This window comes from Larimichthys crocea, chromosome XX (assembly GCF_000972845.2).
Source record: "Larimichthys crocea isolate SSNF chromosome XX, L_crocea_2.0, whole genome shotgun sequence".
In the NCBI taxonomy this organism is placed as follows: domain Eukaryota; kingdom Metazoa; phylum Chordata; class Actinopteri; family Sciaenidae; genus Larimichthys; species Larimichthys crocea.
In genome coordinates this window covers 17,897,534-17,922,474 of record NC_040030.1, presented here as the reverse complement: position 1 = coordinate 17,922,474, position 24,941 = coordinate 17,897,534, and the positions used below count along the sequence as shown (strand labels likewise).

Genomic DNA, 24,941 nt, shown 5'->3' with positions numbered 1-24,941 from the left:
ATATTCGGCTTTCCTATGAAATTTCAAAATGCACTCGGACCTTTACAGGTGAACTTCATTTGACCTTCTCTAAACTTCTTAATGCACATGTCCAACTGTTCAATGTTTCAGTACTTATTGCATAACATGCTGTTCTCTAACAAGGTGATTAACCACAAAAATCACAACAAGAGTCTGATCCATGAATGTTCCACTAAATGTTCTGCTTCAGTGACAGTTTGTATTTAAACAGTCCTCTTCATCATCACGCTGTTCACAGTTTGACACCAAGACGACACCCAACAATCCATCAGCAGTACCTGGTCAGGGTGAGGCTTCAAACAGGAAGTACTCAGAGGGAAGTTACCGCTGAGCGCTGAGTGTCACAGAGTGTCATCAGCCCACCACTGCTGTCATATTTTCTTTCAATAAATAGTTTGAGATGAAGAAATAACCATTGCATGCTTCTACTTAAATGCCCTACCGGTACTTTCATGATATAATATCACTGTAGCATGAACTTTTTACACTTTCCATAAATTTCACCCAGAAGACAAATATCCAAACTTTTTTGTGAGTATTGTCTATACGTTTGCTTTGTTCCTGGTCCACTGACCATGGCCATGATGTCAATTCATCATCCAGTTTGAATTCAAATGGAGGGTCATCGCTCTGTATTTGTTTATTCCTGTTTGTAAAAGCACAACACTCAGTAAAAGCTTCAGCCTATAGATTCATGAGGAAATAATCGCAGGGTACACATTTACAGGAAGTTGGAAACATTACAAATTCAAATGAGTGTATTTGAGAGGCTACTTCAACTTCAAGTGTAAACAGATGACCATTTTGTTCTAATGAGTTCTCTTGAAACAAAGCCAGTTACTGTATATGCAATATCATACACATTATAAATGTCTATATTATGAGTGTGCTTTGTATCCTGAATATGATCTAATATCCTGTTAACCTTTGGACACACAAAGTGAAACTTTGTGAAACTTGAGTGCTCTTTCCACTCTCGTTTGACTCACTGAGGATGAATTCAGCTCTGCTTATCGACGTACTGCCACACATTTTGATAACCTGCTCCCTTATATTTACATGACAGCTGTAATCATCATTGTATCTCGTAACTCTGGTAATAAAGGAATTATCTGAGCGCATGTAAACACAACCAATGAATTCATCTAGATGAGATTTGTAGCAGGAGACATGTTTATCGTCCCTGCTCCTACAAAAAGAATTAATACAGCTGCAAACTCTACAAACACCTCCCAACCTGAGTGACAGAGTAAAGTGCAAGCAGGAGGAAAATAGGAAAAAAAAAGGAGGTTATTATCGGAAAGCCAAGCACGTCATTGTCCTTCCCGAGGACGCCGCCTCTGTCTCGTCCCTGGCTGGCTAAGCCAATAAACATCCAATTTTCCCTTGGGTTTGTCATGAAAGCGACTGCTGATTGCGCTCTGGGAGCGGCTAATTTGTCAATTTATGGAGATGGGGAAATCTCTCTCAAGGCTTTAGGAGACACGGAGGAGGAACAGATGAGCTTTTGTGAACGTAAAGTTTGAAATTAGTGGTGCTGCAGCGTGGGCGTCGCAACTGCGAGGGAAAACAAGGACACTACTTTTAACTGGCCAAGGACACTTGATCTTTGATAGTAGCCACAAAAACAGAGTGGCCAGATTGCAGTCTGATGAAAAGCTCTTCAAAGAGACTGCAGTGCAGAGTTCTGAGAAAAGGTCTTATGAACAGATGAGACCAAGATCAATCTGTTTTAGAGCAATGCCAAAAGTAAAATGTGGAAGCGAGGAGGAAGTCTCCAAAATTCTAAGCATACCAGCAGAGTGGAATGACCCGGGCCTGTATGAGCCAACTGGCTCACTCATCTTCATTGATGATGTGACTGCTGATGGCAGTTTGGGAAAATGGCTCCAAACTCATTGGACAGTGCTTTATCCTCCAGGAAGACAATGGTAAATGGTAAATGGACTGTACTTATATAGCGCCTTTCTAGTCTTCCGACCACTCAAAGCGCTCTACACTACATATCTCATTCACCCATTCACACACATTCATACACTGATGGCATTGGCTACCATGCAAGGTGCCAACTGCTCATCAGTTTGTGGAGCTAACCATTCATACACATTCACACACCGATGGCACAGCCTTCGGGAGCAATTTGGGGTTCAGTGTCTTGCCCAAGGACACTTCGACATGCAGACCGGAGGAGCCGGGGATCGAACCGCCGATCATCTGATTAGTGGACGACCCGCTCTGCCTGTGAGCCACAGCCGCCCCCGAACATACCGTAAAGAGCAAACAAAATTAGTGGTGCTGCAGTGTAGGTGTCACAACTAAGATGACTACTTTTAACTGGCAAGGACACTTGACCTCTTGATACTACCCATTACAATGCTCTTGGTAAAGTGATGACAGGAGATATTTCTAACTCAAAACATGGCTATCAGCTGTGAAAGCACGAAGCAGGACTGGCATGATGGGCTTCACAATGGCTCTGCTCTAAACCATACTCACTTAACTCAAGTGCCATGGAGGACTCAAGTAGTTGACGTTTCATGCTGCAACTTCTCTTTTTAAGCTTTCTTCCCATCTGATCATTGTGATTCTGAACTGGTTTATTGACGTTGTAAACTCCCAGAAACTCGGCATGACCAATGGAGGGAAAACCACCCTCACCAACAGACTGATCAAGAATCTTCCCAACTGTTGTGTGGCACATCAGGATGACTTCCTCAAGTCATTACTGCTCTGGACATGGACACCATAATGAGTATGATCTATGCGTGGCTGAAGAACCCTGTGAAGTTTGAGAAGTCTCATGGTGTTAATAATACCCTGGACAGTGAGAGCGTCCCAAAGTCTGACCATAAGGAGGCGGAGGACACCCACATCCACATTGTGGGGGGCTTTTTGCTTCATACCTACAGACCTTTGATCAACGTGCTGAACCAACGTTACTTTATTTTCATCTATACAAAGAATGCTAAAGGAGGCGGTGCTCGGGGAACTACACAGTGCCAGACGCCCCCGGCCTCATTGACGGCCAGGTCTGGCTCATGTATCTGAAACGCAAGAACATCAGGGATGTTCTACAGGGACTACATCTATGTTTTATATAGTCTATGGTACCAATACCACTGTCTTTCTTCTTATTCCTCACAATTTGACATGCTAAACTAACTGTAACACAGCAACTTCATGTGTATTTGTGTATGTATCCACCAGTGCCTTTGCATTACAATGGATTTATTTGCAGGAAGCGATGATGGCACTGAATAATGAAGCAAAACACAAAGCTGGAGCAGATACTGATGAGACAGTTTAGATCAGTGACACCACAAACTGCATATATTATGTTTTCTAACTAATTTATTCAGACTTTTGCAGAAAGAGTGCTGGGATCCATGAAATTAAGTGAAGTCAATGTGTTTTCTTGAATTGCCAATGAACAAAACCTGGACTCCATTTAATTAAACAGCCTGTGTCACATGTGTGTAAGTGTGTAAGTGTGTGTGTGTGTGTGTGTGTGTGTGTGTGTGTGTGTGCTCACCGCGGTAGTAGAAGAGGCACATGTCAGACAGGACAAACCACCTCTTTTTCCACAGCTTCATGCCAGTGCTGTCCTGCAGGGGTCAAAGTTCAAAGATCGTCAGTCAGTCAAAGTGTAGTTACTACAGAGAACAATACAACCTCTCTCTCTCTCTCTCTTTCTCTCTCTCTCTTTCTCACACACACACACACACACACACACACACACACACAGTTTTTCTTCTCTTTTGATCTCCCCTAACTTCCCTCCTCTTGACACCCTCACTGTCTCTCCCTCTGGCTGCTTCTATTAACCAGCTTCTATCTCCTCCTCGGAGACAAATTGCTCTGTTTTATCTCTTCATAACGCAGTGACAAATTTGCCTCTGTGCTGCTCGGGGCGAAGTCCTGTGCTTTGTTCTCCATGCTGCTGCTACGCTTCTTTTTCCTTTTTTTCCCCCCACCCTCCCCGGTGCCGTAATGACTGCAGTAACAATAACACGTTTTCTGAGACCGTTTGCTCACTTGGGTCTTTAGCGCTGTTTGCAGTGTGTCGGGTTTGGCCACAGATCTTGAGGTTAGGAGCTTTGGGTAAACACTGATGACATTTCTTTCTGTGAGGGAGCACTCTGCCTGAGAGGTCTGTGGGGAAGCGAGAGGGGTTTTGCTGGTGTGAAGTGAATCGATTCTCGCCTCCGTGTGGATACAGTGAGCGGTGGCAGCAGCGGTGGTGGCAGAGGCCGAGACTAAGATGGAGGTTATTGACAGTGGCTCTGAACCAAGCTCTGAAAGCGGAGTTGAAGTGTGCTCGATGAGGCTTGTCTTCAGGGAGCTGTGCAATGGTCAGAGGTCCAAAGAGCAACTGGAATATTGACCCACAGCAGGCCTGAGTGGGGTGAGGAAAACTGCTCAACTTGCAGTGAAAGGCAATAAAAGAACAAGCTGAGCCTCAAGCCAGGTTAGTTAATGTCAAGTCAAGCCCCGCAGCATGACCAGAATCCTCCCATTCCTCAGGCCCTACAGGGACTCACCAGGATTAAATGTTTCCAACCCAATGAACAGTTGATGTTAAAAACATTAGAGGTCTAGTAAACTTTACTCAGCTTGATAATCCAGCCGAGCCCTGATGATCCACTAGAGGTCAGTGTCATGTTTTGCCTCGCCTGGGCATATAAAGATTGAGAACGTCTACATAAGGAGGAAATTTGGGTGGATGGATGTGTCAACAAACACAGAACTTTCCATGTTTTGTGTGAAACCAAAAGTCAACGATGACTTTTGGTTAACTCCCAATCTTTCCCTAAACTTAACCAAACTGCGACTTCAGCAAGATTTGTTTTGAAAGTGGAACCATTGCTAACTTGACTGCAGAATGAAAATGTGTGGTATATGTCAATTTGCTTAGTATACAGCATAGTATACTTGACACCATTTCTGTGATCATATTTCTGTCTCTAGTAGCCCCACACACACTCAAAGACATCTCATAATCTTTGTGATGACTGGCCTTGCCCACGTACCTGCTTGTAAAGCCAGTTGCTCTTGACCACTGGGGCATTGGGATTCCTCTTGATGGAGTTGGACCTCTTTCCAAAGTTGTGTACTTTTTTGGAAGACCTTGAGGGCTGTTAAACACATAAATGGAGAGTATAAATGTAGAGATATGTTCAACTCTACAGAGACTCAGATGTACATTTCTTGAATAAATAAGTCACAAAATAAAGTATAAAACCTTTATGACAAACCAAAAACAGCACAGAATGTGCTTGCGTTTTCATTTTGTATCTCCTGCAGAGAGAGTACAACAGGGAGAACTCCAGGTATGCAGAGTGAGGAGAAAATAACCCCAAATATCAGCTTTTCTCTCCTGATCTCAACACAACAATCTGATGTGACATGTTTGGCGCATTGGTTGTAAAGAAGCTCGTCTACTAAAACAGCAGCTCTTTCCAGCAGCTATAAAAAGCAACAACAGAGGCAGATGTATTCAGCTCATTAAACAAAGCATATTCCACGTCCCCCACACATCGCGGCTCACTTACTGAAGCACTGCAATATAAAAAGCTCTGTTACATCAGTCAGCAGCAGAAAGATACAGGGAGTTCTTTGATTAAGTCTAAATTTGAGACAAATGGGACGAATTTACTCTTGAACCATTGAAGTTATCATAATATGTGTGTACTCATTACATTTCTTGGTGACCCTCTGGCACCACCATCAGATCTAAATACTGAGAACCACCACTCCCCAGTGGATTACTATTTCATTTTTTAATTGCACTTTTTTTTCCCTCTCTATACGCAAAATTACTAAGTTTTTACACTGGAAACTAATGACCAGATCACCATGAAATTTATTATAATAATGATAATTATGGTGCAGAGGATTACCCTTACTCAAAAGTTTACATCTGCCTGGAGGCAACCTGTCTCCTACAAATTAAGTTTGCATACCAAATGCGGTTCTTTGCTGGCTGTATTATGTCTTACATATTCTATCATTGGTAACTTTTTCAGCAGAGGAAGTACTACTTTCTCTTTAATTTACATGAGACAGAAGTTCTCTGGCCAAGCCTGTGATTAAGTTCAGGTTTAGGCTTCTAAAACTTGAAACTCGACAAAATCAAATTCTAAGTTAGTTTTGGTTAAATGTTTCAAAGTAAATTGCGTTTCAAGTGAACCTTTTTTTTTAAATGTAACAAAAACCTTAATCAGGCATGTTCAGAATTAATATTTGTAATGAGTTAATTGTTATCAACCTGAACACAATCGTGCTCCACAGAGAAAAAAACCCCAAAAACATTTGGTTTCTTTGGACAGTATAGTTTGTATGTATAATTACTGTTCAGTAAAATTGGAAGTTCACAAATGAGGACAAAAAAACTAATTGTAAACTGGCCAAAAGTCTAAATGTCTAAATACATTATTTCTACCAAATGCGAACACTTGAGCATTAGTGAACACTAATGTTGGCTGATGTTGGCTGACACTGTCTGACTCACTGAAGGCGTTCCAGTTCAGCCCAAAGGTGTTGGATGGGGTTGAGTTCAGGTAAGTCAAGTTCTTCTACAGTAAACTTACACCTGGAAAGCCATTTCTCTATGGAGCTGGCTGTGTGTTATGTTGATGCCTTACCTAAATTGTCGTCATGAGGTTAAAATATCATTCTCCTTGACTGTGTGTGTGTGTGTGTGTGTGTGTGTAGTTTCTTTTTAAATGTTTCTCAGGCGAGGCAGAGAGCAGATCCCCTACAGCTCGCTTATAAATAATGACATCTCATGAATACACAAAGATATGCGGTGTTATACTTTCTTTTGGACAGTGTAAGCAGAAGTAATAATAGTATAAACATGACTTATTCATGAAAGCATGGCACTTTTGATTTGATCTACCCATGCATATTTATTTTCTTGTGTTTGCGAGGTTTACTAAGCGTTTCTAAAGGGACACGCTGTTCGACTAACAGTGTGATGACCCGTGCAGGCACTCGCTGCTAGTACAGCTGAGGTAGCTTCATACTTCCCCTGCCTTAAATGAGAGATAATAACACAACATGAACACAGTCACTGAGTACTGGGAGACGACTCAGCATGTTACTTTTATAATTGGCCTGTGGTTGACCTCCAGCACAGCATTATGGGTACAACAAATCAACTCTATCAGGGGTGTTAGGAGGTGCACTGATGCTAATGTTTGCGAGAATCACTTAAATGAACCTTCATTTATTCCATCAACTGTCAAACCAATATGCTGAACAATGAATGTAAAAAATACCAGGAACTGCTTGTTTTGATCCAACTCACAATTAACTATATTAAAGGGACATTTCAACATTTTGGGAAACACTGGCTCAGGGCTAGATTAGTGAATACATACCAATCTCATGTCTGTACATAAGATGCATGGCTACAGGCAGCAGCCACAGTTCAGCTTAGCCCAGTGACTTAAAACAGGGAGAAACAGCTATACGCCAGGCTGTAACCAGCTCCACAAAGTTGTTGCTTCTCCCTCTCCCTCTCCTTCCAAACATGTAGGAAAAAATCGAGCTGCCAAATTCAGATTAAAAGCAAAAGTCCATATTTAGATCACTGTTTGGATTGTCTGTTCTGGGCTTCTATACAAAAATGGTGATTTAAAATGGCAGACTCTGTGGTTCATTTTAAGGCTGATTCCATACTGTAGCGGCCTGGGTTTGAATCCAGCCCTGACCCTTTCCTGCATGTCATCAAATACAACCAAATGCCAAAAAAGTTCTGCCTCTCTGAAGCAATGACAGACATTGATGTGTCAGAATTCCCAGCATTGATCCATTCCAGTGCTCCAGTGCTATGGTTTGAAATTCTGACATCCTGACTGCACACTGTATGTGGGTGCTATCAAACAACTCACCAGAGCTTTACTTATAAATTAAATAATATCTGGACGGAGACTGACCCGTGTCGATGAAGTGGAGGTGGTGGTGGTGGCAGTAGTGACGGTGGTGGCTGGGCTGGCATTGAAGGTGCTGTAGTCGGAGCCACCTGTGTAGTTTGATGCCTCACTCATGGTGCTCATGGGACGTTCCTTATTGTCACTGGTGCTGCTCTGCTCTGACGAAGCCTTAGGAGCCGGCCTGCCACAGGGCGAGAGACATAGAGAGACAAAGAGAGAGGGAGTGAGTCAGACATCTGACCTTCATATCAAGAAAGCAGGTGTGAGCATGACTCTGACATGACTGCTATTATAATAAGATTGTTTCAACAATATTATTCTGCCATTTGACAAAAATGGGCAGTAGGCAGATGAAGTAGGTGGTTGGTCATCTAACTTCAACTGAGCATGAGCGATGAAACAACTGAACATGGGCATCAGTCCAGACTGCGGTTTGTCCTCAGTCCAGTTCTCCTTAACAAAATACAACAAATACTTTTTATAGTGTCAATATTCCATTTTTCCAAGATCAGGTATATCTTCAGTTTCAGAAAAGGAGCAATGCTGTTTTTGTCCTGCTCATGATGCAGTGGACCAGCTCCTCACTTGTAGACCTCAACAGAGCTTATGATCACTTGGGAACCTCAGTGGCTGTGAAGTGAAGCCAAGGTGGAAGTGAAACTGCAGTTCCTCAAATGGCCACTTGAGGCTGCCTCCAGAAGTGAGGCAGTGGGTCACAGCTGGCTTGTTTGAGCAACCATGCTTCATTCCAGGACTGCCAAGATGTCAGTGGCCTGAGCGATCATACTGAGCTTCACAAACCTGTGAATGACATCATGGATACTACATCCATGTTTCACACAGTCTATGCTCATGAAGAAGAAGAACTGAAGAGGATTGAAGGCTCTTGTGAAATTACATTTGACTGGAACCGGTCCATTGGTGCACAGAGGGCTCCATTAAAACAATGCAGGGTGTTGCTGCAACGGTACGTCAGCCGGCAAGGCGCTACTTGGCCAGACATACATGCAAATACACATTCCTGGATTATACTTAGTAAAATGAACGCTGTATTTCTTGGAAGTTAAAAACATTCTCTGGCACTGGGCACCACCAGAGTTATACCTTGTCATCAGTGTTTTCCAGTGTGAGATTGTGCACTTTGATAGACATTGATAGAAAATATTTAAATACAACAGAGGTACGTTTGATTGCGCCCTTGATTTAATTAGTTCATTAAGCTAAAATAAGGTGCAGGGGGATGCATATGCATGTGTGCTGTGCTCAATTGTAACTGATTGTGCTACCAACAGGATAAAGAGGAGTCGCTAAACTCAAAGGAATAATCTGTCTCCACAACAATCCAGCCAGCCAATCAACCAACCCACCCTTCTCATCTAATCAAGCAGACTCTATCTTCACTCTCTTAATGACACACTATCTCTGTCGGGGTCATTAAAGAGCGGGAGGATGAGAACGATGGGGAAGGGTGGAGGGGCTTGAATGAGCGTGAATGGAGAGGGGAAGCAACGGAGACGAGTGCTGGGGAAACAGAGATAAAGAAAGTGAGAATGTGAGGGAAGAGAGTTGGTCGCATGAATCACGGCTATTATTCTCCGGGTGTCACCTCTGATATATGCCTCCACGTCCAACCAATTTAAATGGCCTGCCAACTTGGCCTGACAAATTGAACTAGCTCAAAGTTTTTTCACCCTGAGTCGAGAAGAAGGACAATAGCTAATGTGAGAAAAAGAAAGTTCAAGGTCCCCGTGTCTGATTAAAACTACCACACAGTGACGGCTTTATCTCTGCTTTAAAAGGTCAGCAGGACATAATCAAAGTAGGTAAATAAGACTTATTGTCCATGTTGTTATTCTTGTTAATGGCACACAACATGCAAAGGTTTTTATGACTTCTGTTCAGGGCTGGTGGTCTGGTATACAGCAACATTCTTACAGACCTCACTTTACAGTTTTAAAGTTATCCAGAAAATAAGGTCAGGCTAAACAGTCAAATGTATTCAAATTCTACTTCATAGTGCTGAGATATGACTAACCAACAGCTGTGTTTTGGCTATATAACCTATTTGAAGGATGCATTGTGTGGTTCAGCCTAACCTGAAACCACTTGGATTAAGCCTGACAGGTTTGGTCTGAGTCAGCCTTTATTTCTGTTGTCTGATTTTAAAGGTAAGGCTCCAGTAATCAATATTCTTTTTAGTAACATTGTATCAAATGTATGTATATGTGATGTGAAAGGAGTCACCCGTGGTGAAAAATCCACTGAGAATTAACACGAAATCTGTAGTTCCTTAGAGTTGCCAAGAGTTTTAGCCTCTTTAGCTCGTTGTTTTTGGTTTGTGTTTTCTTCTCATTGTCATTTCCAGCAGCATTGAGGACTATTTTAGGGCAAAAAGGCATGATGCCCTGATAAAACCCACTGTGAACTACCTGTCCTGCAGTAAACACGAGACAGATTGCTGGTAAAGAACGCCGAATCAACCATTTCACGCAGCTTTGAGACACAAAGTTAGTTTTAGCCTTGGTACTGTTGACTTTTTTAGTTTTGGAATCTGTCCCTCTAACACTTGGTGTCCAGATGTTTAAACGACTTTTAAATGGATATTCATAGCTAACATCAGATGATTCCTGACACTCCTGTGACTTTCCCATAAAGAATTTCCACTTGACCAAAAGTTTGGTCCATGACAAGGTATGTCTGATGGTTAAAGACTAATGGCTGTATGTTCCATGAACACTGCTTTATGTATATCAATATGTATTCATTATCCCTTGAGGGTGAATCCTATGGACTTTGTTAACTTTGTATTTCTCTTGGAAGCAACATGAGACGAAAATAACTACTCAAACAAGCTAGAGATTTTAGACTTTTAGTCTTGAAAAAAAATTAAGTTGATTCCAATTCCACATCTGCAATTAATGAGCACAAATCCAGATGTTTCAGATAGCAGACAGTTGTTACACCAATGAAAACGACTACTCTAGAATATTTTATAACTAAGGTAGGATTATGGCAAAGACATGTGCTGTAGTTCAGCCAACTCAACCCCCTTCCCCATGTAGACTCGCGCTAACAGGTGGAGGCTTAAGTGCATCAAAAGGGCGTGTTGAATCTATGTTGCAGAAAGAAGAATACAGCATGACAGTGTGATCGGAGTTGATTGCCCACACCACCTTGCAAGTGGATTAAAAGAAAACAAAATCCAGGTTTAGATAAGACCTTCTTAGTTTTTCTTTGGAACTTGTTAGAAGCATAAATTATGTTGTCTTCTACCTAAACTGTTTTTGACACCTTTGAATACACATGTACGGCTCAACTTTCAGGCATACACACACACACACACACACACACACAGAGGCTGATGGTGCTGATAAAAATATTGGTCTGTCTCCCAGTTCTATCTCCTGAGATTGTACCACACTGATGATCAGATAACCAGCAACATAGCAGCAGTAAGAGCCCCTGTGTGAAAAATCTTTATCTCTCCTTCACCTCTTTCTTACCTGTCTGAATACCTACCTGCCCTACCTGACTTATTAACTCTTTGTAATGTTCTAATTATTTTATCCTTCATCATGTGCAACTTCTATCTTAATTAAAACCACAGTTTATCACCACTTATCCTCATAATTTAGTGTACTCTGTCAACCGTTTACATGCCCTGCAGCACATTAGCAGCTCATCTGTATTCTCCACTGACAGTGTTGATAATCTTCTTTCCTATACTTCAGCCTACTCAGCAACAATTAGTCCCCTGAAGCTAAATGGAAATGCCCAAATCTGCAAATCTAATGCTGGCTAAACTATCAAACAGAAACATTAGTTTCTTGTCATGTCGATACACAAAACATACTTTAATATGTCTTAAACTCACAGGAACTGTGAAAATCAATGGTTTGCTTTTGACCAATCACAGTGCAGGATATCGGAGTCTTAGGACTCTTTCAAGTCATGAATTTTTAAAAGGGAATTCTGGATACTCGCTGCAGTTATCCATCGCTCAGTCTGGCAAAAGCACTTAAGGCAAGTTAGCTTGTCAAATGTAATACTTAGCTCGTAATGGGGGTAAATTACTAATATTAGTTAGGGAAGCTGCAGTTGTGAATTGAAATTATGGTTAATTACGCCTTTTAGGGTCCTTTAGAGACCCGTGGCACCAGTCTACATTTTACACAGAGTTCCCTGGAAGCCACAGTAAGTATTTTATTGTAATTACACTTCTGAGTTTCTTTTGATTTGACTTCTCAGAGATCTTTAAGTTGACATTCAAAAAGCTGAATGTCCAAAAAGAAACCGTGTACACACATGAACATATTGACTAGGGCATCTAGTCTTCTAAGATTTGCTGTAAGTTTCTTCAAGACTTAACTGAACCTTTCAACCGAAAAGATTCTTCAGTTCTGCCTGACAGCATCAGCTTCAGCTCTTCGTTTGTGTCGACACTTGATGGATTCAGGCACAGAACTGAGTGTAAGTCACCTGTGTTTGGCAGCGCTCAGAGCCCAGCACACAATCACTGGAGTTACGTTCATAAAACTCAAACACAGCTTATGTAAACAGCTGGATTGATTAAAATAGAAGTGTATCTGTACAGTCAGATCAGTGTGAGATTGGCGGCTGAAAATTATTCTGAAACACCTCCTGTGCAATTAACATCTGTAAATTCATTTATAAACTGACAGCTGCTGACTCTCAGCATGTGAAGTGTTGAACAGCTTTAGGAAACCCCTCCTAACCATTCCAATGACGGAACTGGATCTGACAACTTTATGAAAACCGACTATTTGACAGTCTGATCTCACCATGATTGGCCAGATGCATGGATCTGCAGGATCTCTACTTCCAACACTATTTCTGAGGGGAAAACATCAAACCTGCATTACAGGAATAGTTTATTGTATGTACGTAGTCATTGTATGAAGAATTTATCCATAGTCAGTGTATACCAACAGTAGAAGGCGACGGCCAGGAAACTGATGCAGTTCTATTGCTCTACCTCATAAAACCCCTCTTCAAATAAGCTGAACTAAGGAGGATGATTGGGTTGACTCAAACTTTCTGGAAGTCTCAGCAAAAGGCAAGTATTATGTGCCTCGGCAGGATAGACTGTATTCTAAGGTGTTTTTGACATCTGTTTCATCCATCCACACAGTTATGTATAGAAATCTCTCAGACACCCACATTGGGGATTGTTGGATCGCCCAAACCTTAATATAAAGAGCACGATCCAAACCTAAAAAATGTCCTAGGATAAATTCTGTTATGATTTCGTGCTCTATAAATAAAACTGAACTGTAACATGTTATTGAAACGTGGGTGAAATAACAACAGTCAGCAGCTTGGCATCCTAACTGATTTAACCGAATGAGCTCAAGAGTGAGAATACACTCATTATGAAATATTTTTCAGCTGAGCTGGCAACATTCACATTCATCACTCTCAATTGTGTGTGTGTGTATGCAATGTCTACAAGTGAAGGCATTTAGCCTTTAGGAAACAGAGACTCATTGTTGCCAGAGGCGGATGTTCTGAAATTGCTCCCATTTCGTGGCTCTGTTGGTGGCACTGAATTGCTGGCCAATTGACTCTGAGTGAGAGAGGAGGCCTTCACTTGCCTCGAGTAACAAGAGCCCTACATCTGAAGCAGGATGACTAACACACAAACACGTCAGAAATTGTCCACACATCGTGCAGCCAATCTGTTATTTCCCCTCTCTGCCTTTTCAATCCTTCCCACTGTCTCATCTTGTCTGCCTTTTCATCTTTCAGTCGCACCGTTATCTTAGCCTTTATTAACCTTCCTTCCATAAATCCTTTCCTCCGGTCTCTGTTTATTCTCACTTCAGTGACTCGCTGATGAAACCGGCTTGTGTGAGCGCTGGCGATGCAGGCCGTTACTCAGCCATCTAAGCAGGATCAGAGAATGAAATAAAATGGAGCTTTTTGCCTCGATCCATTTGTTTGCAACATGACTTCCCCCTGCACCGAGAACACCAGTGCAGACTGATGTTACCGATGACTCAGCTGTGTTTCAAACATCCACTTTTTATTATCTTAGCACTAGTTTTGAAACAATAATAATAAATGTTAATGCTGATGTTAATAAAGACACCATCGAGGAACTGTATCTGACTAATAACCAAAGCTGAGTCGACTGTGTCATTGTCGGACTGGGGATAATATGGAAACATTATTCAACAAAACCTGAACTTCTGGGCTTAATCATTGCTGTAATCACAGCTGTAAGAATAACTTCAATAATGGAATTCTCTTTCTTTGGTTTCTGGATTTGATCAATGAGTCACAGTTCAGTCTAAGACAGTCTCGAGCTTTATGTGAGAGACCTCTAATTTTTACAACCCTATCATTAAACAAAGAGGATGTATGTCTGTAGTCGCAGTGGCAGCTGATTTCATTTCAGCTGTAACATAAGCCATTTTTGAAGGGGAAAAAAAGATTTAATTAGATTCAGATGGCAACAAAAAAGAGCTAGTTCCTATTCAATTCAACACAGGGTTATTATTCAGAGATGAAACTTCAACTTTTCCCGCTGTTGCAGGAGACACAACTCATGGAATACACATTAATCATCCACAATATAATTTCTGTGTTAGTCTTGCACAGCAGATCATCAGGCAATTCACGCAGAGTCTGAAATAAAGTTAGTGTTAGCAAGAGGCGGAAACAAGAGAAAGAAAAAAAAGTCAAACAGACGACTGAAGCCTTGAATTAAAGATGAATGGAGCTGAAGACAAAACTGGAAGAGGCGTCCTGGCGGTTTGGATCAGTGGGTTATTGTTAGCATAGTGGGGTTTCAGCAATTAGATCTGACTGAAATTAACAAACAGCTTGACTTGTTTGCCATCTTACAGTCACACAAGAAGATCAATATCATGTCCTGCTGGCCTTCCAGCTTTAATTCACTTGTCTACCAAAAGGTTCAGAGCATGAGACACTGTTTCAGATTTTCCACAATGACGTGTTGATTGGACGCAGTTTGAAGTAGGTGAGCTTTGCCACTGGGTCTTTCCTTTTCTTTTCTTTCTTTCCATCTCCAGTTAACATTTGCGTGACCTGCTGCTCTTTATCGGAGATGGAAAACGTAACTAGATGAACATTTGCCAAACCAACTAGTTACTTCTTAACCTTGAGGTGTGCCGTGTGAAAACACTTCACATGAGGCACGGTTCTTTTCGATTTGGCTTGCAATTCTTCCCTACGTTTTAGCTCCTCCCAAAGAGGACGCACGAGGAAATATGAGGACGGAAGAATAGTTTTTACCAAATGGGACATCCTCCCTCACTTGTTTCTAACGTTTGAGGAGACAGCAACTCATGACGTACAGCATCTCAACTGTCAGTTGACCCTAAGGCTGGCTCTATACCCAATGAATCTCTTTAAGTAGCTTGTCCAAGTAAGTTTATCAATTTGGCATATTCTTCAGCTTATTCTGCTACAAAAAACTGGTATGGTATTACTTCCGCCCCCCGAGACTGATTAGGAAACCCCAACTGTGGTTGTTAAGATGTTGAGAAGTGCAGTTGGGCTGCTTTTTTTAACGTATTAGATAAATAAACATAAATAGTAGAAAGCATATTCTGAACACATTTTGCATAATTGGCCAGGCTACACAAAGAAAGAAAGTTCGTATGGGTACATTCATAACATTTTACTATGCAATAATGCAGAGCAAGCAAGCTTGAGCAACACCTATGAGCTGGGCGAAAGAGTAAGTGGTTGTCGAGTTTTTTGTTGATTCAAACGCTGACATTGATCTTCTCATCTGACTGGTCAGGACTCCAGTCAGTAGTTCTAAAGCTGTTCTTTGACATTACCCACTGCTAACAACTCATTCTGCATGCGACAGCTTCTGGTTTTAGTCACTAAGCAAGTATCAAGGCTGATAGTGAAGCTGAAGCCAAAGCAGCTCTTCCAGTGATGTGAGGGATCATTACCTGGTGAGAACCTCTATGGGCTTGTCAGGGTGGACAAGCTTTGCACAATTCACTCTAGAATCAGAACAAGGGAGGGAGAGAGAGAATGACAAAATAATAAGAAATCAAATTAAATTCAATGACAGAAATCATAACATTGAGAAAAAGCAAACATAAAACAACACATGGATGAAGGTAGTTCTCAGGTCACTGGAGGTGAGGTAAGTCTGTACGTCTTGTCTTTTTGTTTTTTGAGTCCATTCGTAAACTGGAAGCTTGTAGTCAAACCCTCTGTTCTGTGTTTCTCACTATAATACAATCTGATTATTAATTTAATGCCACACTATTTATCCATCCACTGCTATGATCAAACTAAACAGCCCAACCATCGTTCAGAGCCTCCCATTTGCTCAACATCATCATCTCTCTCTTTAGTTCAGATTTTCACTCAGTCGTGCATGTCTGCCTGTTGTTTTCCCATCTTCTTATATTTATGTTGTTTGAACAATCAGACAGCTGAAGACGTCTGAGAGGAATCTGTTAATAATTGAGCAAGTAGACAGACGGAGGAAGCAGGAAGAGAGAAAGAAAAAGGCTGAGTCAAAGAGGGTCAGAGCTGCAGCCAGATAAGCTCAACACACAAACTTGTTAGGATGGGGAGAGCGGAAGGCTATTAACAGAACATCAGGACGATGAGCAGAACAAGATGTTAGTGAGTAGAATATATCACAAAACAGGGAAAAGAGGAAACTAGACAGTCATTAAAAAAAAGCAAGAGCTGCAGAGGCGTGTGCACATCCTGATGAGGAGGAAAGCTTCGCCACAGGGGACAAAAAAAAGCAACTTTGTGGATGTGAGTTTCTGTTAATTCAAACTTCTCCTCAGTGAGTGACACATGAATAGGTGAAGATCTCCTGTTAAAGAGCAGGAGGATAAATCAAATTTGCGATAGGGAGATGTGATGGTAAGAGATGGTTAAGAAGTTAAGAAGATGCATCAGTCTCAAAGTTTCTGACTGGATGAGCCAGTGTATTCATTGACAGTATGGGAATGGAGAGACCATGCAAACAGATTGATAAAGGCATCAGTGCACTCCAACAAAAGTGCTTCCTGTATCGATGAACAGCATCTGAAATTCACTCCCCTTACACCTTCCGGATTGAAGAATTATTAGTAATTATTTCAGAATTACTGAAACAAGAATTGGTCAGTTCTGTGGAGGTGAGAAAGTAAGCCATCTTTGTTTTGGTGAAAAATGTGCACAAAAATGTCTAAATCCATGCAAAGAAAGGGTTTCTGCTAGCTTTTTTACATTTGTACTGTTAGTTAACTGTTAGTTACCCTGACCTGGGAAGTTACCCCAGGAGTTTTTGAAAACAGTACATCTGGTGACTCAGACTAATGTTTGTATATGAGGAGGAGGTGGAAAGCTAACATAGGTTTTGGCCCTTTTTGTTTTGTGTCTCAGGCTGAAGCCTGGTTGTTGTAATGAACACAAAATACAGATGAGACTAAGGGAAGCAACCAACCAATCAACCAATGGACAGTCCAGTGGCTAGCATGGCTAAAAATCAATGCAGAATTGAATACTACAATTCCCATCATGCCTTTAGTGTCTGGAAAACATCCCTGAGGCAGCCTGAGGAGCGCCCAGCGAGCAGTCGGTGCCTTGCTCGGCAGTGCCCAGGAGGTGAACTGGCACCTCTCCAGCTACCAGTCCACCTTCCATATTTTTGGTCCATGCGGAACTTGAACCAGCCACCCTCCGGTTCCGAAGCCAAGTCCCTATGGACTGAGCTACTGCCGCCCCAACAGTTCATCTGTTGATAACGGTGACATCTGAACATTAACAGCCTGTACAGTATTTAGTGTGAAGGTAGTTCTGGTCTGTAGAGTCTCAGTACAGCACTCTTCTGCTTAAATTAAGCTTGAGAGGATTACTGAAAAGAACTGAATGCAGCACCTATGTGGCTGTATTCCAAGAGCAGGCCAACTCATTCGAGTAATACCTGCCATTGATTTTCCTGTAAGTGGTCCAGGTCAGATAAATGGGTGCTGAGAGAAAGGTGGAAGAACTGAAGAGGATTGAGGGCTCTTGTGAAATTAAGACGCCTCTCATACATTTGACTGGAACCGGTCCATTGGTGCACAGAGGGCTCCATTAAAACAATGCAGGGTGTTGCTGCAACGGTACGTCAGTACGCAAGGCGCTACTTGGCCAGACATACATGCAAATACACATTCCTGGATTATACTTAGTAAAATGAATGCTGTATTTCTACGGTTTACCTCATGATTGTGATGCCAAAAGATAAAGGAGTTGTGCTAACCTTTCCAGAATCCTGTCAATGAGTATCTGCACATTCCCAGAAAGACAATGATTTCTAAAGATAGTGAGCCATGGCACCAAGTTTAACCCCTAACCCTTTCAGTTCAGTCATCAACAATTCAGACGGCAGCAGCAAATAACCATGTGAAGTTCTGGAGTCATAAGGCATCTTTACGAATGTTATGGTCAGTCAAAATTTAGGATAGATGTATCACGTCCAGTTGTTGGTAGTGTTGCAGAGGAGGTCCTCTCTGAAGAGCTGGATCTTCAGGAGGTTTTTAAAGGTAGAGAGGGACACCCCTGATCTGGTAGGAACTGGTAGGAAGTTCCACCAACGGGGAACAACAGACGAGAAAGTTTTGATTGACCTGAGGTACGGGTAGCAGAACTAGCTCAACAGTCATGAGATAACATATGAATGTATAAGGACGTCCAAGTAAAATGGGTGCAGAATCGGAGACTACTTTGCAGGCTTGACTTTCTCTACTTTATTCCAACACTAGTTTCACTAGTATTCATAAGGTAAAGCTAAATCCTGGTAATGAAGGTCAAATAACATTCATCACGACTGAAAGTTACTCAGACTGAATGTTAAAGCAAAGATTCTCTTCTTCTCTTTCACCCGCCATCTTAATGCCAGACGGGGCAGAACAAGGTGAAACTCTCATCTGCAGCGTCACCGCAGATAAACACCTTTCGTTCCCCATGACTTTCTCACCTCCTCTCTGCTCAACAAGTTTAAAAATACAAACCATGCACACCTCATTTACATAACTTACACACACACACACACAGACAGCTCAGCACTCCTTAACGGGAGTGGTGTGACAGAGGAGATAATTGGGATGGGAGATGAATAGGGTGAGTGTGAAAGCGATAGAAGAGAGAGTGTGTGAGAGAGAAAGAGGGGCTGCCACATAGTGCAGCTCCGCTGAACTTGTTAGCAGTAAAAGTGTGTGTGTGTGTGTGTGTGTGTGTGTGTGTGTGTGTGTGTGTGTGTGTGTGTGTGTGTGTGTGTGTGTGGTGGTCGGTATCTCGGCTGCACAGTTCAGAGACGAGAACAGATTGAAATACCATTCTGACGACTCTTTTGGAGGTGGAGCGTGTAATTGCTGCAGTTTATTTGTCTTTCTCAGAAGCTGGCCCTAAATTTCATTTCAGCCCACGTCATCCCGACTCTTTTTTGTTGTTTTCTCGTTTGTCTCATGGGGGAACAGAAAGTAGTTTCTTTGGAAGAATTGTGTGTGTCGTCCACAGAATGGATCCCATTTGCAGAGTTGATGGCTAGGGAGCGTCCAGCAGTCAGTCACCGCGACAGCAGACGGCGAGGAAGGGGAAACATTCAAAGAGAGAGTTTTAGTTTCGGTTTGTGAGTGTGCAGCCATAAACAAACTATACAGAGCTGTACACATACAGACAGAGGAGGCAAAGAGATGCAAAGGATCAGTCTAATTTGTGCTGGTAACTTCATGGAGGTTGATAGTTTAATAGCATAAGTCTAAAATGTCTCTTAGCACCTCTAAAAACAACCATGCTGTGTAATTCATCACCTAAATGCTATATGACTGGCAGAGGACATTGATGTTGCTCACAGGGCACACAAACCTTCTTTGTTTGATCATAATTGTAAATTGTTAAACACCTATATGTGTGCGTGTGTGACAGATCTAGTATGTCTGCTGGCCACTCTTTCCTAATAGGCTCCCCGGCCCCTCTTAGAACCCATTTCAGTGCTGCCTGACTCGGTTTGAATTCCTCCAGCGGGCAGCCTTCTGTGCTGATACGGATTAACTCTTAAGCAGTGGAGACATGGGGGCTGCTGTGGGTGGTGTTTTTAATGCGATTTCTGTACCGCTCACACTGAGCGGAGGAGATTGGCATCACAAGCAGTGTTTCAGCCAAATGCGAAGAGTTGTGAAGTAAAAGTAACTGTAAGTAAAAGTCAGCGTATTTCTTCAGGAGACCAGGCCCCTGAAGTGATCCAGTAGGGCACCTCGACCGCACCACGACCGCACCACGACCGCCTCAGAATAATCAACCATGACGGATGTCCAGAGGGACATCCGTCATGGTTGATTATTCTGAAAACACCATCGTTGAAGGGAACTTGACCTTTCAGCTCCGTGCTGTGAAAAGCACGTTGACACCAAAATCGTAACACCACTTGCATCACACCTGAAAGGTAACTCTCAGCCTCGGGCAGAACGCTCAAAAAACTCCTCTAACATCCCTTCTGGCTTAGCCCTCAGCTTCATCCCTTCCAGTTCAGACACTGTTCTCTCGAGGAAAAAAGTCATTTCCCTGCAGGATCTGGCTGAGGCTCTCTTGTTCTGCAAAAGGGTGCAGACCCCTCATGCTACATCTCACACTTGATCTAAAGAATCATTTCAGCAAATTGCATCATTTCTTGAAACAACACGGTTAAGAAAAGACCGAACAACTGGGAGCATCATTTCATTTCAAATATATTACCTTCCTATCTCTTCCTTTTCACATCAGAGGAAGGAGAGGATACAGGCAGGTGGCTCATGTGCTGCATGGCTGCTGCCCTGTTCCTTCCATCCAGCTGGTTTACGAAGTGCATGCAGTGCACGCTCAACACGACATGTGCCTTTGATGCTGGAAGGGATACTGATGTTGAGGTCTAGCAATTTTGCCCATTGTCTCCCTCCTCCTGAAGCGGCACATTTTCCACAGCATATGGAAGAGCTCATAAAGTTAAGCTAGCATGGGCTCCTTTATTTGGACAGTCAGCCAGTCAAATCCAATCTTCAGAATGACAATGTAAAAGTAGCAGTAGAGCAAAGTCAATGGACTTTGTAAAATAAAGTTCATCTTTGGGGAAGCAACGTGACATTCTCATTCACTGGATTGATTGTCTGGATCCTCAGAGAGCGCTCAGTGCTCAGGTTGTTGTTGTTTGATGGAGGCAACTCTTGGAAGAACGTGATGTTTGGAAGAGCTTTCTGAAAGCTGTTGTACCTCACATAAAGATCGTCTACTCTTGAGGTTTTCTGGAGCCTTCTCATATTCCACATTGAAAGATGGCCAAGTGAAATCCTTTTTCCACTCACTGTTTCATCTAGAAATGTTCCCTTTTGTTTCACCCTTGATTTAATTCCATATTGTTTCTTCTTTATTTCTTTTATGTGGGCTTCTTTGGGGTTTTGGTTGATCACGTTAAGAAAAAAAAGGTGTAGAGTAAACTGTATGGAAGTCATGGGATTGTTACATAAGAACTGTGGGAATCAGTGTTGAATGTATGGACTCCACACAGCAGTGGATGTGACTTTAATTCGTACAATAGACTGCAACTACCAACTACTAGAACAGTGATGTGCTACTGAGTCACCTTACACACAGGCACACAAACCCTCACCTCATACAAATACACAAGTGCTACTGTGATAGATTCATTCATCAAACAGACTGATTTTGGATATACTGGAAACTGAAGCATTCAGCCCTGGAGCAAGAGGGATTCACTGTCTGACAGTAGACTACAACACTGCAAAATCCCACAGTCACCAACTTGACAGCAGTGCTGAACGGTCCATCATGTCTGCATCTGATTCCAGAGCAGCAGCCAGAAGGGAAACATAAACTTCTCTTACAGAGACAAGACAGCTGACAGATATTAAAACGATAACTCAAATTTAATTCTGATTATTGGGGTATTTCTATGCATTCAGGTCAAAGTTTAAACAGGAAGTGGGCCTGTAACCTTCAGTCACAGATGTTCACAACAAAACTTCAAAGAAAAAAATTCATTTTGTCTTCCAGCGGGGGCCGCTGGACTGCATAGGCTATCCCCTGAGGACACTAGAGATATTACTGTTATCCAACTGATGAGAAAAATAAAAAAATTGATAAATAAAAAAGAAATCAAACAAATTAACAGCACGGACAGCAGACCTAGCCTGTCCGGCGTCTTGTTGTATGTACAGGTTTAGTTTGATTAGAACCCCTGTTGTAATAATCTGAAATTATCCTTTAGCAAATGTTCAACACAGCAGTTAAAGTCAAGTCTTATATCACAGCCCTGACAAACAATCAAACCCAATTGAATTGGTCCTGTTGGGTTGGACTCAAATTTGGACTTTTGTTCTACTTTTTTACATTAGTTGTAAAAAGCAGTTATTTCCAAACGTTAAAAAAAAGTGAGGTGTGAAAAGCAAGTGTTAGAAGTTACTTTGAGAGTGTGTGGGTCCAATCTTGGTATGTAAAAATAAGGAAGGCTGTAAATAGACACGGAGCTGGGTTCCTATTTTCTTCAGGTTCACACTCTTTCAGTGGTTTGAGATTGAGTTAAAAAAAACAAAACACATTGCTTCAGGCCAGGTTGGTCCCTGTACTCTTGTTCTCTATGACAACAGAACCTTGTCTTGTCACATAAAGTTGAATGTGACGCCAATAAGTAACAATGACAGCGACAGTCTGTAACACAGTGAATTAGCTCTTAATAACGACTGTTCTATTGATCTCTAATGAAAATAATTGTTAGTTGCAGCTAGTTCTTCTTTTAACCATGAGAAACAAAGGTTCCCTCAGTTTAAAGACCATTCAACTCAATCACTGCAGCTCTTAAACAAAGTAGTTATTCAGAAACTGTGATCGCTCACTAAGCCCAATAAAACTGTTGTTGTAAAAAACAGTTTAGTAGTAATAACAATACTTATTTGTGATGGTGTCCTGCCATTATGGGGCATAAAGACATTACGACAGTACATGGGTCATCTTGGAAGGCAATTACAGTTTGCATCATTGCTAACAATGCCCTATATTCACACAGGATACAATAATCTAGTTTTATGGCACTATAATAACATAAAACACATTAAAATATTGGCATGTTGAGTTTTCCCAGTGTACCGTAGGAAAAAGGTATCAGCTGTGCTCTAGTGTACAGACAGAAAGTGTATGTATTCAGCATGAGAAGTGGATGAGAAAGAAAAAAAGAAATAGACACAGGGCTGTTGGATGGTGTACAGCTGCAATTTGGATCAGGCTGAAAACTGAAAAGATTATCCGAAGTTTATTGCGGGTATAACAACCACAATCCTCTGCTTTCTATTCAACCACCGCCTCCAGGAAGCTCAGACAACAACACCCCTACAGAAAAGGACGGGCTCAGAGGCCGGACTGAAAATGGATTCCGCTATGAATACTTTGCGTCGTGAAAAACCCGACAGAGGATTTGGAGCGGTGTACAGAGTGCGGAGTGTGATAAGCGGCCCGGTCGTTATGCTCTCAGTGTGTGGGCATCCACGCTGCAGCTTCTGTCAGCTGTACACTGACGCTCTGTTACAGTGGGCACAGCTGCATGGACGCACTGTCTCTGATTATTATGTGTTTAACAAGGAACAGTCAGAGCTTTAGCATGACCTACAGATGATGCAGTCATTCCTCCACAACACCACTGCTGAAGCCACGTCACATGCTCTTAAGTTGTGGCTTGTTATGTATCGTCCTTCAAAACAGGGTCTGCTGACTGGAGACGGTTATCAGAATGATCTCACACACAAAAACAAGACAGATACACTACTGTTGAGATATACAAATCTACAGTGTGAGCACAAGGTTGAGATAAGAGAAAAACATCGAGGAGGGCTGAAAATGTCTGATTTGAATGAATTCTGACAGAAATAACACCACATTTGTAGCAAACTGTCAAAAACGTGTCTGGTCTATATTATTAATATGTAAATCTGGACGGAACAACTCCAAAAAAGCTGCGTGGTAATGTCAGTTTCAAAGTGGAAAATCCCAACAATACACTGTAAATTTCGGCTGTGAAATCCACAGTAATGTACTGTTTGTGCCCAGTAAATTACTGTAAACCATTTCACAGTAGTATAATGTGTATTCAAATTATAATGTACAGTCGTCCCTCGCTATAACGCGGTTCACTTTTCGCGGACTTGGTGTTTCGCAGATTTTCTTTAGTGTAATTTTGCATGCTTTTTTTACAGCGTACTGTACAGTATGAACACGCATTGTGTTCTGCATCCTGATTGGCTAAGTGAGAACCGCACATGTGTTCTGTGTCCTGATTAACTAAGGGAGTACTGTACAAAATGCGTGTAAAAAGGTGTATAAAAGTGTGTGGTTAGGGGTTTTACGGCCTTAAAACATGTATAATAATTGTAAAACTTTTTTCGTTTATTGCGGGTTATTTTTAGAACGTATCCCCCGTGATAAACGAGGGACCACTGTACTGTAAAAATTACATTAACAATAATGTACTGTAGGGTTACTTGTTAACTGCTGCCAGTTAGTTACTGTGAATGTCACAGTAACCAGTTTACAGTGTAGCATTTGGTCAGTTTACGGTCTACTTGCCTAAAAGAGAGACAGGAAACATTTTGTAACTTTTTAGTTGGCGGCAGCACATGTAGCATTAGCAGAGTTAGCATCACAGGTGTTGCAGAGTCAGTTAGCATCTTCACTGAAAGTTGCTAGCTTCTAACTAGTTCGTAAAATGCGTTGTTGTAAAGTTAATAAACAATGACCTCATCATTTCCCCTTTTCAGCATAACTCTAATATCATGTTTATCACATCTGCTTGCTATGTTAGCAAGGTAGCTAGCCAGAAGTACAAAGCCTCATTTTAAACTGTTCCTGATTGTCCTATGTTAAGCTAACACTGCATACCTTTCAAATGAAAAGCCTTTTTAATGGTAATTGGACTGTGCTTTTATAGCGTCTTTCTCCACT

General features: G+C 41.8%; 1 protein-coding gene across 8 annotated transcripts in view; it reads right to left on the bottom strand.

Moving 5' to 3' along the window:
• The window catches only part of LOC104926799 (pleckstrin homology domain-containing family A member 5), a 93,270-nt gene that overhangs the window by 46,358 nt on the left and 21,971 nt on the right, over positions 1–24,941 (bottom strand). For 6 of the 8 annotated variants that reach the window (XM_019254459.2, XM_019254457.2, XM_027272495.1 and 3 more), the window contains exons 3-6: positions 15,917–15,970; positions 7,965–8,142; positions 5,052–5,156; positions 3,554–3,626 (exon numbers count right to left, since the gene is read on the bottom strand). In XM_019254459.2, coding sequence (XP_019110004.2) covers positions 3,554–3,626; positions 5,052–5,156; positions 7,965–8,142; positions 15,917–15,970 — 410 coding nt within the window. The remainder of the gene's footprint in view (positions 1–3,553; positions 3,627–5,051; positions 5,157–7,964; positions 8,143–15,916; positions 15,971–24,941) is intronic. The other 2 variants (XM_019254460.2, XM_027272492.1) reach the window with 1 other exon arrangement.